Here is a 16,843-nt window from a genome sequence, read left to right on the forward strand (position 1 = left end):
ACTTTTATGGATAGAAATGGTAGTTTACTCTTTGAAATAATTAATTGTATGAATGGAATAAATTTTATTATTTTTATCTTTGTGATTTTTTTTATTTGCCTTTTTTATTTGTTTATTAGACACAATTTTAACATTTTAATTTTTAATAATAATAAAATTACAAATCAAATATTTTTTAGTCTAATTTAATTTGAACATTAATGTGAGAATGAATTTTTTTTAAATTAAAAATTATATTTTTATTGTATTTTAAATCAAAGAAAAAAAATTCTTGCGACAGTCCTATAAGTATTAAAAACTTGAGAGCATGTGACTAAGGTTAAAAAATTTTGATATAGTAGTAGAATGAGTGTTATACTTTAACGTGGTGATTTGTGGTGTTTTTTAAAACTATAGGGGTACACAAATCGGACCCATCGATTTGTATTGAAAAAATTTTAAAATTCTTTTAACACAAATCGGAGGGTCCGAGTACAGAAATCGGACAGTCCAATTTGTGTACCTAAAAATCGGACAGTCCGATTTCTGTACTTCTTAAAAATTGGACGATCCGATTTATACTCCGTACATTAAATCATCCCATATTTTAAAAAAATTACAGTATATCATAATTTAAAAAAACACCATTATTAATCCAATACAAAAAATAAAAAAATGTGTGACTACTGACTAACATCCAATTTTAAAAACCTCAAGTAAATTACTCATCTTTAAAGATGCGCCCGTATTTAAAATTCGGGCGATTTTGGTAATTTGCCCGGAACAATTCGATTGATTGCAGCCTCCCTAAGGTAAAAGAGAAAGGAAGAGACTTGCCACTTGCGAACACCCAAAAAATTGAAATGGCAGAGAGTCGTTATGATTCGGATTCGGGAACATTGCTGGAAACCCTAAGAAGAAGGGGTTGGTGCCTGCAAGAAAATGATCAATTGAAGGCCACCGTCATGATTCAACGGGCGCTGGCCCATGACACTTCAATGGTCGTCGATTCCGTCGAGTCGGAGCTCCTTAATGCCGACCTTAGATCCATCGGAGCTAAGTCCTTGCCCGAACCTTCTGTTCTTCGTAGCTCTCCTTCTTCATATCTTCATGGTCCCAAAGTCCTTCAGGCATGGAAACTGTGTCTCTTTGTTCCCTTAAATATTTACTTTTTCTTTTTTTCTGCAAGTCATTCTTTTTGTAGCTTATAATTATGGTTTGATACCAAGTGAGGTTCGTTAATGGGATAAGTATTATGGTCCGTATTCAGTGGTCTAGGGTTCCTGAGAATGTCAAAAATCCTGGTAGGACTGCCCTATATGAGAATTGAGAAATGTTAGGGCCAACACTTTTTATTAATATCACTTTGGGCCACCACTTTAGTTTTATAATATTAGGGTTTAGGATTTAGAATTTAAATATAAAAATACCTTTGTTGACAAGTATTAGCCAAAAAAGTAATGAATTTTGTTGGTCATGTAGCATTGCTCATGAGAATTTATATAGTTTGGAGCCACACTAATGGGTTCCTGGTAATAGGACCTGGATGCGGTTCAAACACCAAATGGTTTGATTTGCTGCTTCCTTAATATACCTTTGTGCCATTTTAATTATTCTTGTTTTAAAGGAAATGGTGACCGAGTCTTTGTTAGTTTTAGCAGATATCTTCAGTGAGGGACATTTCTAAGAGCAGTGTGGATGACGTAACAAGAAATTCTGGTGGCCGGAGACTTCTTAGGTTGTGTCTCACTGATGGGCACTTCGAGATAATTGGTATTGAATATTCTCACATCCCGTCTATACCTGACAATGTGGCTCCTGGTACTAAGGTAATGCTTTATTTGATTTCTCTTTGTTTATTTCTTTGCTATGGGATAATTACAGAGGGCATAGTTTCTGTTACAATTAGTATTTGAATTTAATTTTGATACTGAGTGTAAAACAGTTTTACACATGCATCCAATTACATGACAGTATGTTAGCAAAGATAAACTATCTTTGACATTGACTGCGGGAATAGTCATCGAAAAGAACGGATGTGATTTAGACATAAATTTTACACGGTTAGTTCATCAAAACTAAACTTACTATTTTTAAAAAATTTATATTTTAAAGATCAGTACATTGATTAGTGTATTTTATATACTGTTTAAAACTTTAAATGCCTTGTAGTGAAGTAATTCTAAATCCAGAATCTGAATGAATCAGTTCTTCTTGAGGACCATGTACACTATTTTTATTTTGCCTAGAGTTTAGGATTTAGGGTATAGAGAGAGGGGTCTTGGAAGGAATTGAGGGAGAGGGAGAGGAATAGGAAAGAGAATTAAGTGTCCTCTAGTGGTAACTGAGGGAATACTTGTATAGAGTGCAAGAATGTGCAAGGTTAGGGAAATTAGCAGAATCATGGAAGAGCTCGGACCGTCAAAAGCTCAGGGAGTTTCCTTCTTTCTTTTGTTTTTGATATTGTGCTTCTTGATTGCTATAGCTTATTGGTATCCATTCAGGTTATATCAATATGCTAGTTATTCCTTCAATTTCTGCTCGTAAACCTGTTTCTATCAAAGACCTAGCTGTATACATAATACTCAGATTAGACAGGAGAGAAAGAAAGGGTTCCCATATATGAGGGTGCTCACAAAAACTAACGCTTCCAAATGTACCCAAATCACCTCTATATACTTCCTTATCTCTTTCTTTCTTTCTATATATCTTTATTCTTATGTGTATTCCTAAATCAGCATTATGTAATACGATACTATTTTATTGCCATTGGACAGATCTGTTTGGAAAACAAAGTTGCAGTTCATAATGGTATAGCTTGCTTAAATCCTAAAGCATTGACTGTTTTAGGAGGCGTTGTGCAATCACTCTATGAAGAGTGGCAGATGAACCAAAAATATTCAGGATTTTCCCGATCATCTCTCAGACATCTAGAGGATCGTGACGCAGGTGGACCTCCTCCATTTGTGAAGCTGCAGGTTGGATCTTCCTCAGGTCAAAATGGGAATCTTTTTGTATTTCTTTCCTTTTTCTTGCTAGTTATACCAAACCAAGAACTATCAGAAATGGTGGTAGGATCAATGGCACAAAAGTTTGTCTTTCAACTTTTAACCTTTTATTAATTTCATTTGATGCTAAATGAAGATTGATATGAATGACTATGTTACAGTTTGACTTTAAACACCAAATGCATTCCTTGCAATTGAAATTTCAAAACTCACAAATTGTTTTTGTGGAATTGACAAAGATAGTGATATTGGGCAGGCTATGCAGATTATAAGTCTAGTAGTAGTAAGCCCACTGCTGTGGTTGCTGAAGCTAAGATGAAGGCAACTGATTCACACCGAGGCCATACTCAGAAAGCAGATATCTCCTCCGATGTAAATTTAAAACCCAAATTGCCCTCAGAAAAAGCTGTGGACAAACCTAGTACTTCAGAACCAAGACCCAGAGAAGGTGTTTTTGTCTGATCCTTTTCTAATTACTTCTTGTGTCTATGATAGAGCTAAAGTTCAGAACAGGAAAAATTTATGAGGTTTGATATTGTTTGCCTTTAGTTTTCTTTTAGTCTGTTAGTTGAAACATGGAATGCCATCAGTTTCTCAATTCATTGAGGAATGTCAACATTATAAACTTGTTATTGGAGACCATATACAAATGACATGGTTTAACAAGTTGACTTTCCACATCTGTGACTATATATGTGTATAGACTTGACAGTGTTTCGGAATGTACTGATGAATTGTAGCTTCAATATGAAAACCATGTCTTGTTTAGCATTTAAATAAGACATAATTGCCTGTACCACGTTGTTTCTCATGTTTTTCGCGATATTGACCCCTTCCGACAGCTGTGGAACCTGTTCCTGTGCAAAATCAAGCTGCTGCCCAAAAATTACTTCAGAAACTAAATCAACCAAATCAGGAAAACTGCCGTTTTAAGGGTCGGAAACATAGAGGGAAAGGGAAAGAAGAAGATCCGGTTGTATATACTCTTGAAGAATATGAAACTAGAAAAGCCCAGGCAAAGCCATTGAAGAAAGACGAGGTGTCGGACGTTAGTCGTGATGGGCAGCTTGCTAGGCAGCTTCAGAATCAATTTAACCTTGAAGATTGTTCGGTCAGTAGCTTAATCCCTTTAGTCTTCTCTTTTTTTCTTTCTGTATTCACTGTACCTGTTCCAATCCATCAGCTACTTGATTAGGTACAAGGGGATCCCCATGAAGCTGAGGTGCAAGACATTAGAATGAGCATGTTGTAGGGGTAGGGGAAGGGGAAGGGGAAGAGGAAGAGGTAGGGGAAGATATGGTTAGGTGGCTATCTTGCTCATCTTGTTTGCATAGTAGATATTTTCTGTTTTCCTTTTGGTTTTCTTTTTGTTCCAATTATGACAATGATCTTGATTTTATCTCCTGGCTACGTTTTTTATACATGCTCAAGCGGAATTTGAGTTCATCATTCGTGTAGGTATATTGAATTTGAGCCTTTCCTAATCTCTTCCAATGGCTTCAATTTTCAAAATAGAGATAAAGTGATAAACACGGACATTCAAAATAAATATTCTCTTAGGCTCTTCAAAGTTCAAACATTGTGGATACAGTCGCGGTCGAAGATACAAATACAGAAGCTCAAAATAAGAAAATAATAGTTGAGTCTCTCATGAATGATTTCTTTCACAATCAGACGAGGGGGATATTTGCTATTATTCAACAGTATTACTGAAAAAAAAAAAATAACAATTTCATAAATGAATGAGGCAATAATGCTTATAAAAGTTGTGACCAAGACATGTACTTTCTGCTCCGGTTCGTGCATCTAAACAAGCCTATGGCTCCAAATTTTTGTTCCTTTCTAAATGTGTACATTGGGTTCGTGTATCTAAACAACCCATTAAACATTTTCATTAGTCATTTCCTCAACTGAAACATCTCTGCTATTGTAGTGTTGCATCCACCAAAGATTCGAGGTGATAGAAGTCTCAAGTCGTGCTTTTAATCCACGGGGCAAGGATTGAGTAGTTTCAACGGACCGTGCTTTGCATGCATAGGCTGGGTTTAGTGTTTTTCACGGCCGTGCTCGGTGGTGTGTGATTGTGTCCACAGGGCATAATGTGTCCACGAGCTGTGCTTAGTTTCAAGGTCGGGTTTGTGCAAAGCACGGATGGAGGTGGTGGTGCTACGGTAAACTACAACTCTACAAGGTTAGTGCTATTCTTTGCCCTCCACAGAAAATGCCTATTACTTTTGGATGATCTTTTTTATTTGAAAAAAGAACTGTTTGTGAGTAATTGACTATCATTTTGCTTGTTTAGCTTGGTTGCACGTTGCTCGATTAAGTTTAATAATGTTATTTTGTTGAACCAAATGCTTGTGTGCTATTGAATTTTTGTTAGTGTAATGGTTGGTAGTTGTTTCGAGGGTTACCTAAAACGGTGATTTGGGCCAGACTCCTTATGAGGCAGCGTCCGACTTGTGTTGGCGTTGAGATGCCATCGTCCGAGTTTCTCGTGAGAATGTGCGGGGTGGTACTTGCAAGAGATTCCGATACTTAAGTTAGCAAAGGCTTTAGGCAAGTTTTTAGTAGAATGGGACGTGAATATATTTGAGGGGTGTCAGTGTATTTATAGTAGAAAGATAATCACATTTTTGGAGTAGTTTCACCTTTGTTAGTGGATAATCGTTCCCTTTATCTTGCGAGTTTGTTGGGATCTATCTTCTAGGTGAGATAGAAATAACAGGAGAGGTTTTGAGGAGGTAGTTACTTATTTAGATAAGTAAGGTTGGACCTCTTTGTCGCACCCGACCTCTCTCAACCTCTTAGGAGGTTGGGTAAGTGGAAGAGGCCACCTTCGAGTGACCTTTATCCTTAATCGGTCAGGGTATGAACAGTGTCCCTGCTTGAATCCGAGCTTTCATAAGGTTGGACGCAAGCATTCGTGGCTTCAGTCTCTATTGTCGGGTACGCCGCCTTCAAGAGGTCGGGTAGGCGACGTGTTTTGAAATTTTGAAATGTTGCCACTTTAATGATATGGCGAACGTTGCGTGGCAGTTCCTGGGGATCCACACATGGCTTTAAAGAGGGGGTGCAAAATGTCTTTTTTGTCCCTTGTTTCTTATAAAAGCTTCGCCCCTTTCTTCTTCCCTTTTTTCCATTTCTGAACAACTCTTATTTTGCTTTGTTTCCTTCATAAAAAACCCCTTTGCCTTTTTTCCTTTGTTCTTGCTTTGTTACTGCATTCCAGTTCCAGATTTCTTTATCGTGAATCTGTCAAAGGTTTCGTTTTACATTTTCGAAGAGAATGTTCGTGTTTCTTGCTGCTTGACGTGCCCTTCTACTTCCCAAGGTTGATGCTTTTGCCCGTTTTTCTCGTTATGACTGCTTAGGGTAGTACTTGTAACTCCTAGTTTTGAGTGATACCTTGAGTAATGATTTTGAAATGTTGAAGGGGACCTTTGCTTTTCCTTTTTCATTGTCGATACTTGCTGTGTCTTTGAAGTTTATTGAAAACTGTTGCTGTTTTGCTGCTATGGACTATATATTGCATTGTCTCCAAATGGTGTTGTTGTAGTTCGGAAGTGACGCAATTTCTAATTCTTGAATTTGCTTGTGAAAAAACCTTTTAAAATTGAATATTTCACACAGTTTGTTGAAAATCCGATTTCTTTGTTTGGTGTCCGACTTCTTTGTAACAATTTGTTTGTTGTATTTGTAGGTATACCTTTTATGTTTTTCTCTATAATTCACAATATGTTGACCAAAGTTCCCTCTCACTTAACCTGGGTAGATATTTCTGTCATTACTCATGTCCCGTTATTGATAGAGAATATGCTGAAACCTTCCGTACGCACCATAGGTTGTGTGAAAACCAAGAAGATGAGCGAAACTATGAGATATTGGTAGCTAACCTTGAGAAAAGGGTATATTTTTTTCCATTGGATAGGTCGGAACACCCTTTCTTTTACGACTATGACTGCTTTTCCACTAAGCTAGACGTTAGGCTTTCTTTTTCCGACTTTGAAATCAATGTCCTCTGGACTTATGTCGCTCTTTTCCAACTTCACCCTAACTCGTGGACTTTTTTGAAAATATACCAACTTTGTCGGGAACTTGATGTCTGACCTTCCCTAAAAGTTTTCTTTTACCTCTTTGTTTTAACCAAACCTTTTGGTTCCAAAAAGACAGGTGGGCTATCCTTTCGTATTATTCAGGGTAGGAAGATTTTTTCCATTTTTGACGAGTCCTTTCATAATTTAAAAAATTACTTTTTCAAAATCCGAGCTGTTGAGGATGTCCGACCTTTCTTCGTCGACGAGAACGATGAACCCTGTTTTCGTTCTATTGGGCAGAGAAACCAGTATTAGCCAAGTATAATGTAGATGATTTAGATGACCTCAATAAGAGTGTAATTGATTTGTTTCAAGAGTGTTAGGGTCAGACTCCTTATTTGGACACCAAAAAATTCTAAGGAAATCCCAGTCAACTTGGGTCCAAGCTAGGTAGCTCTCTTTTCTTTTTGCTTATGAATTTTGGTTGTAAATTTGTGTTGACGACTAATGTGTCTTTATTTTGGTGTTGCAGAAAGAATGGCTCCTAAATCTGCTGCCCTGAAAACATTTCAGGCCACCAGAAAGAACGTTATGGCTCGGGGTATTCAATTAAAGGAAGTTGATGATACTTCTGCCCGACCTTCGCCAACAAATTCGTACTCGGGTACTTCATCCTCTCGAAAGGTTATACATGTCCCTTTGTCTGGACCGATTCCTCCCCTTTCTACCTCGGACAGTACCTGGTGCGGCATTTTACAACCACACTACTAACCGACAAGTGCACCGGGTCGTACCAAGTAATACCTTACGTGAGTAAGGGTCGATCCCACGAGGATTGATGGATTAAGCAACAATAGTATTTGATAGGCTTAGTTAGGCAAGCAGAAATTGGTTTTTTAAAAGGTTTAAGTTCGAATTCAAAATATTAAAAGTATAGACAATTAAATAAATTGGGAATAAAATATGGATAAACAGTTAAGGTTTCAGAGTTATCTATTTTCCGGATTTACTTTTCTTACTAACTATTTTAATTATGTAGGATTTAATTTATGGCAAACTATATGTGACTAGACCCTAATTCCTTAGACCTTTCTAGTCTCCTCTAAAATTCATTAACTGCCGATTCATTGGTCAATTAGTTCCAATTAAAGGGTACATGATCAAATTCCAGTTTGCATGTCACAAAAACTCTAATTACCCAAAGAATAAAAGGATTATATGTCACGTATCCCGTTAAATCTGGATAATTAGAATTTAGGAGAATATGTTTTCAAGCTGTTGTTCAAGTATATAGCTTTTTCAAGTTATACAAGAACTCAAATAGAAAGAGAGTCATACTTCTGTTCCACCCAAATTCATAAGATAAAGAACGAAAACAATTCTTAAATATAAATCCAAAACATAAATTAAAATAGAAAAGTAATAAAATCAATCCATACAAATAGATAGAGCTCCTAATCTTAACAGTGGAGGTTTAGTTGCTCATGGAATGTGTAAATTTGTATAGAATTCCCTAATGGAATCCCCTTCATGTCATGTGTCTAATAGAAGAGAAGTCTCCCCTTTTATAACTAATCCTAATTAATTTAAAATCTAATTATCTAAAAATAAAAATAATATCTTTTCCTAAAAGATAATATTTGAATTTAAATTCGAATTAATTAACAGATTTTCAGTTGATGGGTGGGGACCACTTGATTTGTCCATTCTGCAGCTTTTAATCTGTGTTTTCTGGGCTAGAAAGTGGGTCAAAATAGCCCAGAAATCAGCCCAGCGTTTTCTGTATTATTGCAGATCACGTATGTGATGCGTCCGCGTCGTCCACGCTGTTCACACGCTCGCGTCATTTGTGCAGATTCTAGTCCACGCGTTCGCGTTAGGCACGCGATCGCGTCATTGCGATTTCTCCATTCCGCAAGGTCGCGTGTGCCATGCATCCGCGTCGGTCTTCGCTGGTCATCTCTTTGGTTTCTTCTTTTTCTCTGCAGAAACTTCATCAAATCCCTCCGAATGCTACCTAAAATAAATAAAATTACACAAAACTCAAAATAGCATCCATAGTGGCTTAAAATATAATTAATTCTTAATTAAACTCAACAAATTAGATGCAAATTCACTAGGAAAAGATAGACAAGATGCTCACGCATCAGTACCGCAGTCCGTCCTCCTCCTTCTTCTTCCTCCAAACCAAATCCTAAATGACAAAAGACTGTTGAGTTGGAAAGCATATACGACAAGGGTTTTGATGGACTTGCCTGGAGTGAGAAGAACATTTTTCCTTATAGCCACATTAGCATGGACGATGTGTCCATCAAAAACCACCTTCAGCTCCTGGCCGAGGTGGAATTCGGACGGCAGGTGCATGTGCTGCTTTGGCCATGGAGTTGGAGAAGACTCCTCTTAGTGCCACTCACAGCTCTTTGGTGGCTTCTCAGGCTGAGGTGGCTTCTTTGAAGGAGACAAAAAAGGGGCTTGAGGCAGAGAGGAATGTACTGGTATCCGACTTGGGTAAAGCTCGGGCTAAGGTAAAATAGGCGGAGGCGGTCTTGGCTATGTTGGGGGGTTTGCGGAAGAAGGCGGGAGAGAGTTATACCCAAGTCTTCGGGGAGAGGCTCGACTTTGTAGATGAGCTGGCTAAGGCTTGGGACAAATATGCAGAGCTCGAGGAATCTGTGGTCTGAGAGAATAGATGAGATGTTTGCAAATCTGAAGGCCCAGTTCCAAATCGTTGCTCCCGAGGCGGACCTTTCCCTGATCAACCAGGATAACATCGTAGTAGATGCGAAGATCATCCTGGTTCCCGAGGAAGATGAGGAGGTTTCCTTGCCTGACCCGAAAACTTCAGGGCCAGAGGTCGGTCAGACTTTCCAGAATCTCAAGGTTCTTCCCCAGATCATTAGTGCCAAGTTCCCTCCTTCTCTGACCATCCCTATTCCAGCTGTGCCAGTTTCTGAGTATGACTCAACCCCTTTCGTCTGAGCCGAGGATGTTGTTACTAGTGACGAGCTCAATCCTTTGTAGTTTTCTTTAATTTTCATGTCTTGAATGGCCTGATATATGGGTCTTTTGATGAATATTTTTTGTAGTTATCTGAACAGTTTTACTTTTTTAGATATAGTTTGAACAACTTTTGGAATTTTACTTTAAGAACCTTTCTCCATTTTGATAATGACTATAGGTTTTAAGCAATTGCTTTTTGTTGAATTAGATCTTAGCCTATACAACTGCTTAGTTGCAAATCGTGTTTTGCCAACTTTTAATGTTGTTTTCTTGCTAAGTTAAAAATGATGTCAGCGAAGTAGGGTAATATATTGATTTCCTTCGTAAGTTCCGACTTCATGTAGTCAGACTTTGTCAAGTTACTTTTACACTTTATTTTTATTTCGCCTTGATTTTGAGGTCGGTTTTACGAATTGTTTATATAACTTCTTACATTAATTTGTACCTCATCGCTTCATCTTGTCAACCATTCTAAGTCGGGCAATGATTTTCGCAGTTTGTTGAGTTTAAATTAATGCATTTTCATAGGAAACTTTTTAAGAAAGAAGTGAATTTATCATTGATAAATAAAAAAAATGTCTGTACATAAATTTGCTTCTACGGATTTTGACGACCTTTAGCCCTTGTTATGGTGTCTCGTTAAAACCCCTTTAGAAAATATCCTTCTCGGGAAAAAAAATCTTAAGGTTGGAAAAAAGAGTACAACAGGGAACAAGGTGCACTGCCGAACTGTAGTACTTCTTTAGGTTACATGCATACCACAACTTCGGGAGTTTCCTTCCTTATAGGTCGGACACTTTGTAGTAACCTTTTCTTAATACTTTAACAATCTTGTTGGGTCATTTCCAGTTTGCAACTAAATTTCCTTCGCCTGACTTCTAAATTCTGATGTCATTTCGGATCAGTACAAAGTCATTTGTGATGAAGCTTCTTTTGATCACCTTCTGATTATACCTTAGGGCCATCCTTTTTTTTATGCTTCCTCTTTGATCCGAACTTGTTCTTAGACTTCTGGGAGGAGGTCGAGCTTCCTTTTGTGCTTGGGTATTGACCCCTTCATTGTAGAATATAACTCTTGGTGTTTCTTCAGCGATTTCTATAGGAATCATGACTTCTATTCCGTAAGTAAGTCAGAAAGGTGACTCCCCCGTTGTGGAATGAGAGGTTGTCCGATATGCCCATAAGACTTGAGGAAGCTCGTCTGCCCATGCCCCCTTTGTGTCTTATAGTCAGCGCTTCAGTCCAGCCAATATGACTTTGTTTGCAACTTTAGCTTGTCCATTGGCTTGGGGATGTTCTACTTCTACCAATGTGAATTGATGCTTATTTTGATGCCGACCACTAAATTTCTGAAGGTCGATTCGGTAAACTGAGTTCTATTGTCTGTGGTGATGGAGTGGAGAACTCCAAACCTTGTGACGATGTTTTTGTAGAGAAGCTTTCGACTTTGCTGAGCTGTGATGGTCGGTAAGGGTTCTGCCTCGATCCATTTAGTAAAATAGTCAATCCCTACTATGAGATATTTTACTTGTCTCGAAAGTTGAGGGAATGGTTCGAGGAGATTGAGACTCCATTTGGCAAATTGCCATGGTGAGGTGATGCTGATAAACTCTTTAGGAGGTGTAACATGGAAGTTGCCATGCTTCTGGCAAGGCAGGCATTTTTTGACAAACTCGACCCCTTTTTTTCTCAAGGTCGGCCAGAAGAAACCGGCTCAGATCACTTTCTTGGCTAGTGAGCAGGCTCCCAAGTAGTTTCCACATATGCCATTATGTACTTCCTCTAAGACCTCTTTAGTATTAGAGGTTGGAACGCACTTTAGGAGAGGTGTTGATAACCCTCTTTTGTATAAAACATTGTGTACTAAGGTATAATTTTGTGCTTCCCTTATGAGCCTTCCACCCTCTTTTTCATCTTCAGTAATAATATCAAATTTAAGATAATTTATTATAGGGGTCATCCATCCTAAATTTTGGTTGGATATGGCCATTATGCCCGAGTTATCATCTTCCTTTGATACTAATGGTGTGTGGAGAGTTTTTTGGATGTGGCTTCTATTGTTGTCCCCTGACTTGGTGCTGGCTAGCTTGGAGAGGACATCTGCTCGGGCATTTGACTCCAGAATTTGTGTTAGACCTCTCCTTATGAGAATTGTGCTAGCAATTTCTGTGCTTCATCTATGTATTTCTACATGTTAGGGTCTTTGGCTTGATAATTATCATTAATCTGTGAAGCTACCACTTGAGAATCACTAAACACTATCTACCTTTGTGTCCCCACTTCTTTAGCTAGCTTCAAGTCAGTAAGCAAGGCTTCATATTCTGCTTGGTTATTAAAAGTAGGAAACTCGAACCTTAACGAGAGTTTTATCCGAGTTCCTTGCTCACTTTCCAGGATAACACTTGTTGCACTACCAGCTTTATTGGATGATCCATCCACGTATAAGCTCCACGTTGTCGGGCATCCATGACTTTCAGTGTATTCAGCCACGAAGTCGGCGAGGTACTGGGATTTGTTTGTTGTCTGAGCTTTATATTTCAAATCGAACTTGGACAGTTCTACAGCCCATTGCAGCATCTTTGTTTCTAGGTCTGTGTTTTGCAGAATGTGCTTCATTGGTTGGTTAGTGCGGACCTTTATAGTGTGAGCCTAGAAATAAGGTCAGAGCCTTCGGCAGGTAAGGATAAGAGCATACGCAAACTTTTTCATCTTTTGATAGTTCAACTCTGCTCCTTGTAAGGCTTCACTGATAAAGTAAATAGGTTGTTGCCCATTCTCATCTTCTCTCCCACGATAGGTTGGGTGAGTATGGGAGTTGGCCCAAAAATTTCTTAAAGCCTTGAAAGATTCGTTCGCACTCCTGGGTCCATTCAAATTGCTTCCCTTTTCTGAGGATTGAATATAATGGTACGGACTTCAACACATCCTGCCAAAAATTTGGATAGTGCTGCCAATCTTCCATATATTTGTTGGACTTCTTTATGACAAGTAGGGCTCTTTATTTCTTGTATGACTCTACACTTATTCGGGTTTGCCTCTATGCCTCTTTGAATTAGCATGAAACCTAAGAACTTCCCGGCCTCTACCGCGAAGGTGCATTTTGAGAGATTTAGTCTCATCTCATGCTTCCTTATTATGGAGAATGCTTTGGAGAGGTCAGACAATAGAGCTAAGTCATCCTTAGTTTTGACGAGCATGCCGTCCACATATAATTCCATAAGTTTTCTAAGTGGGGAAAAAACACCTTTTTTATCAGTCGCTGGTATGTGGCCCGACGTTCTTTAATCCAAAAGGCATTACTACGTAACAATAGTTTGCATTGGGAGTGATGAAAGAGGTCTTTTCTTGGTTCGACTTATACATCGGAATTTGGTTATATCCTGAATATGCGTCCATAAAGGACAAGTACCGATAACCTAAAGTCTAGTCAACCAAAGCATCGATGCTTGGGAGAGGGTATATGTCCTTGGGGAAAGCTTTCTTGAGTTCGGTATAGTCGACACACATCCTCCACCTTCCATTTTGCTTCTTTACCAGAACCACATTAACTAGCCATAATGGATACTTGACCTCTCTTATGAATCAAGCTTCCAATAACGCTCGCACTTGTTCTTTCACGACTTGTGTTCTTTCAGGTCCAAGTTTTCGGCGTTTTTGCGGAATAGGTCTGGAACCCGAGTAGACAGCAAGCTTATGAAACATCAAGTTGGGATCTATTCTAGGCATGTCGGAGGCTTCTCAAATGTAGAGATTAGAGTTTTTTCATAGTAGGTCAATGAGCTGTGCTTTTAGTCCTCCTTCCAGGTTAGCCCCTATATTTGTTGTCTTTTTAGGATGATCTCCGATTTGTACTTTTATCTTTTCTCCCGGTCGGGGCGTAGATAAGGCTTTCATTGTAGCACTTTCGTGCCAATTTTTGATCCCCTCTTATGTGGTAATTCCTTTTACAGTGGAAAACTCCATACACAAGTGAGATGTAAGGACCACTACTTCAAGTCGATTTAAAGTGGTCCGACCTATTAGTGCGTTGTATGCAGAGATGACGTCGACCACGATATAGTCGACACTTAATGTCCTTGACTTTGTGCCCTTTTCAAAGATGGTGTATAGAGAGATAAATCCAAGAGGTTGGATCGCCGTATCCCCTATCCCAAAGAGGTTATCTGGTACGCCTTTATTTAGATCTTTCTCTTCCAGCCTGAGTTTGTCAAAGGGGGGCTTAAACAGTATATTTGTCGCGCCACTTTGATCTGCTAGGGTTCTATGGAGGTTTGCATTAGCGAAGATCATTGTTATCACCATTGGGTCGTCGTGGCCAGCCATTACCCCTTGATCATCTTCTTTAGTGAACGAGATAGTTAGTAAGTCTGGTGTTTTGTTATCTTCTTCGACTTGGTACACCTCTTTAAGATGACTTTTTTCGCGATGATTTTGAGATTCCTCCTCCAGCAAACCCCCTATTAATCATGTGTATGTGTCGTTCAGGAGTTTGGGGAGGGCGTTCTTGCCGACCTCCGTCTTCATCTATCTTCCTTTTTCTTTGATCGTCCGACCTCTCAGCCAGGTACCTATCTAGCCAACCTTCTCTGTCCAGCTTTTCAATGACATTCTTTAAATCATAACAATCCTTGGTAGAATGTCCATAAAGTTTGTGGTACTCGCAGCATTCTTTTCGGCTTCTTGCCTTTTGTGTTTGATTGGACGAGGAGGTGGAAGCTTCTCGGTGTGGCATATCTCCCTATAAACATCTACAAGAGAGACTCAGAGTGGTGTATAATTATAATACCTTCGAGGTTTTACCGAGTTGTACTCTTCTTCTTTCTTGGCTTCTTTCTCCTTTTTCCGAGGTGGATAGGGCAGGCTGAGCCTCGGGAAAGGTTCTCTTAGTTAGGAATTTTTCTCCATATTGATGTATTTTTCTGCCCGTTCTTGTACTTCGTACAAAGAAGTCGGGTGTCTCTTGGATATGGATTAAGAAACGACCTTTCTTTAAGGCCATTAACTAATCCCATTATCACTGCTTCAGTAGGTAAATTTTGTATTTCCAAACATGCTTTGTTAACCTTTCTATATAATCTCGGAGTGTCTCTCTGAATTTTTGTTTAAACTCCTAGAAAGCTTGGGACATGCTTTACTTTATCTTTCTGAATTGAGAATTTGGTAAGGAACTTTCTTGACAAGTCATCAAAGTAAGTCACTGACCTGGGAGGCAAGTTATCGAACCACTTCATTACGGCTTTGGTCAAAGTTGTCGGGAAGACTTTGCAACGAGTCACACCAGAGGCATCGGTTAGATACATTCAACATTTGAAATGGATGAGACGGTGCCTTGGATCGACCGTCTGTCATAGAGATCCATGTCGGGGGGTTTTAAAATTTCTGAAACTCTGGCTCGCTTGATCTCTTCAACAAACGAATCCTTATCTCCCAGAGGGCTTTCGTCTTGATCTGCTCGATTGCTTCGCCTTCGGAGATTAGCCTCCAACCTTAAGAGCTTTTCTTCCAGTTCTTTTCATCATCGTACCTCCCTTCAAAATTTCCGTTCTACCTCCTGTTGCCGTTCAGCTTCCAGTTCAAGTTGCTCTAATCGTCCGCGGAGTCCGTGGACTAATCATAGTATTTCCGTTGGATAGGGAGGTTCTTCATCTTCGGGTGAATGGACCTCTGATTGAATCTGCCACGGCTGAGGGTTTCTCGATATTCCTTTTCTGTGGGGAACATGTGCTCTCTCTCAAGGTGGAGGTAGTGCTAGCATGAGGTTATCGTGGTGGGGCTCTAGTTCTGACTCAGACGCTGTGTGACCATCTTCGCACTGATTGTCTGCCATTATCAAGGGTTGAATTTCAGGTCCCCGGCCTTTCGAGAGTTACTTGAAACGGTGATTTGGATCTGAACATGAAGTCCAAACTCCTTATGAGGCAGCGTTTGACTTGTGCTGTTGTCGAGATGCTGCCGTCCGAGTTCCTCGTGAGGAAGTGTGGGGGTGATACCTGCAATAGATTCTGATACTTAAGTTAGCAAAGGCTTTAGGCATATTTTTAGTAGATTGAGACGTGAATATACCTGAAGGATGTCAGTGTATTCATAGTAGAAAGGTAACCATCTTTTTGGAGTAGTTTCACCTTTGTTGGTGGATAACCGTTCCCTTTATCTTGGTTTGTTGGGATCTATCTTCTAAGTGACATAGAGATAGTAGAAGAGATTTTGGATTGGTAGTTACTTATTTAGATAAGGCTAGAGCTCCTTGTCGCCCCCGATCTCCTAGAGGTCGGGTAAGTGGAAGAGGCCACCATTGAAGGGTCTTTATCCTTAATGGGTCTGGCTGAATTTGGGCCAAGGTATTAACGGTAGTATATAAAGAAGTCACCAAGCATTGCATTTAGTAGTAGGTCTCTGTTATGGAGTTGAAAGGTGAGGAAATGGTATCCATCAATTGTGTAATCCCAGAGTATCCATCAATTGTGTAATCCTAGAGTATTTCCGTTGGCATGTAAGGATGTTATATTTACTGTAACACTTGTTTACTGAAACTTTTAATTTTGATACAATATCTGTGAGTTTTGGAAATTGGCCAACATTTGGTTAATTAGTGTGAAAAAACTGTGGTTGACTTTGAGTCGTTATGGTGCAATGTTCAATGTGTGCATTCTTCAAGAATCTATTTGGTAATTAAAATGCTCATCAACTTATTTGTACATCGCTAAAACCTTTGCGAACTCAATGATTTGGTGGTTGATTCCCAATCATATGCTTTTAATATGTGAAATCCCTAAACCAATCCCCCAAAAAGAAAACCGATCCTAACTAACAAGGAGGAAA

At 39.1% G+C, this 16,843-nt stretch overlaps 1 protein-coding gene across 1 annotated transcript; it reads left to right on the plus strand.

Annotated features, from left to right (window-relative positions):
* The first annotated feature begins 731 nt into the window (after positions 1-731).
* LOC107490939 (uncharacterized) lies at positions 732-4,239 on the plus strand. The gene is made up of 6 exons (XM_016111735.3): positions 732-1,109; positions 1,641-1,808; positions 2,757-2,973; positions 3,244-3,435; positions 3,830-4,098; positions 4,183-4,239. The coding sequence occupies exons 1-6, from the start codon at positions 843-845 to the stop codon at positions 4,237-4,239; spliced, it is 1,170 nt and encodes a 389-aa protein (XP_015967221.1). The 5' UTR covers positions 732-842.
* Positions 4,240-16,843: the final 12,604 nt, after the last annotated feature.

This window comes from Arachis duranensis, chromosome 5, assembly GCF_000817695.3.
Source record: "Arachis duranensis cultivar V14167 chromosome 5, aradu.V14167.gnm2.J7QH, whole genome shotgun sequence".
Classification (NCBI taxonomy): Eukaryota; Viridiplantae; Streptophyta; class Magnoliopsida; order Fabales; family Fabaceae; genus Arachis; species Arachis duranensis.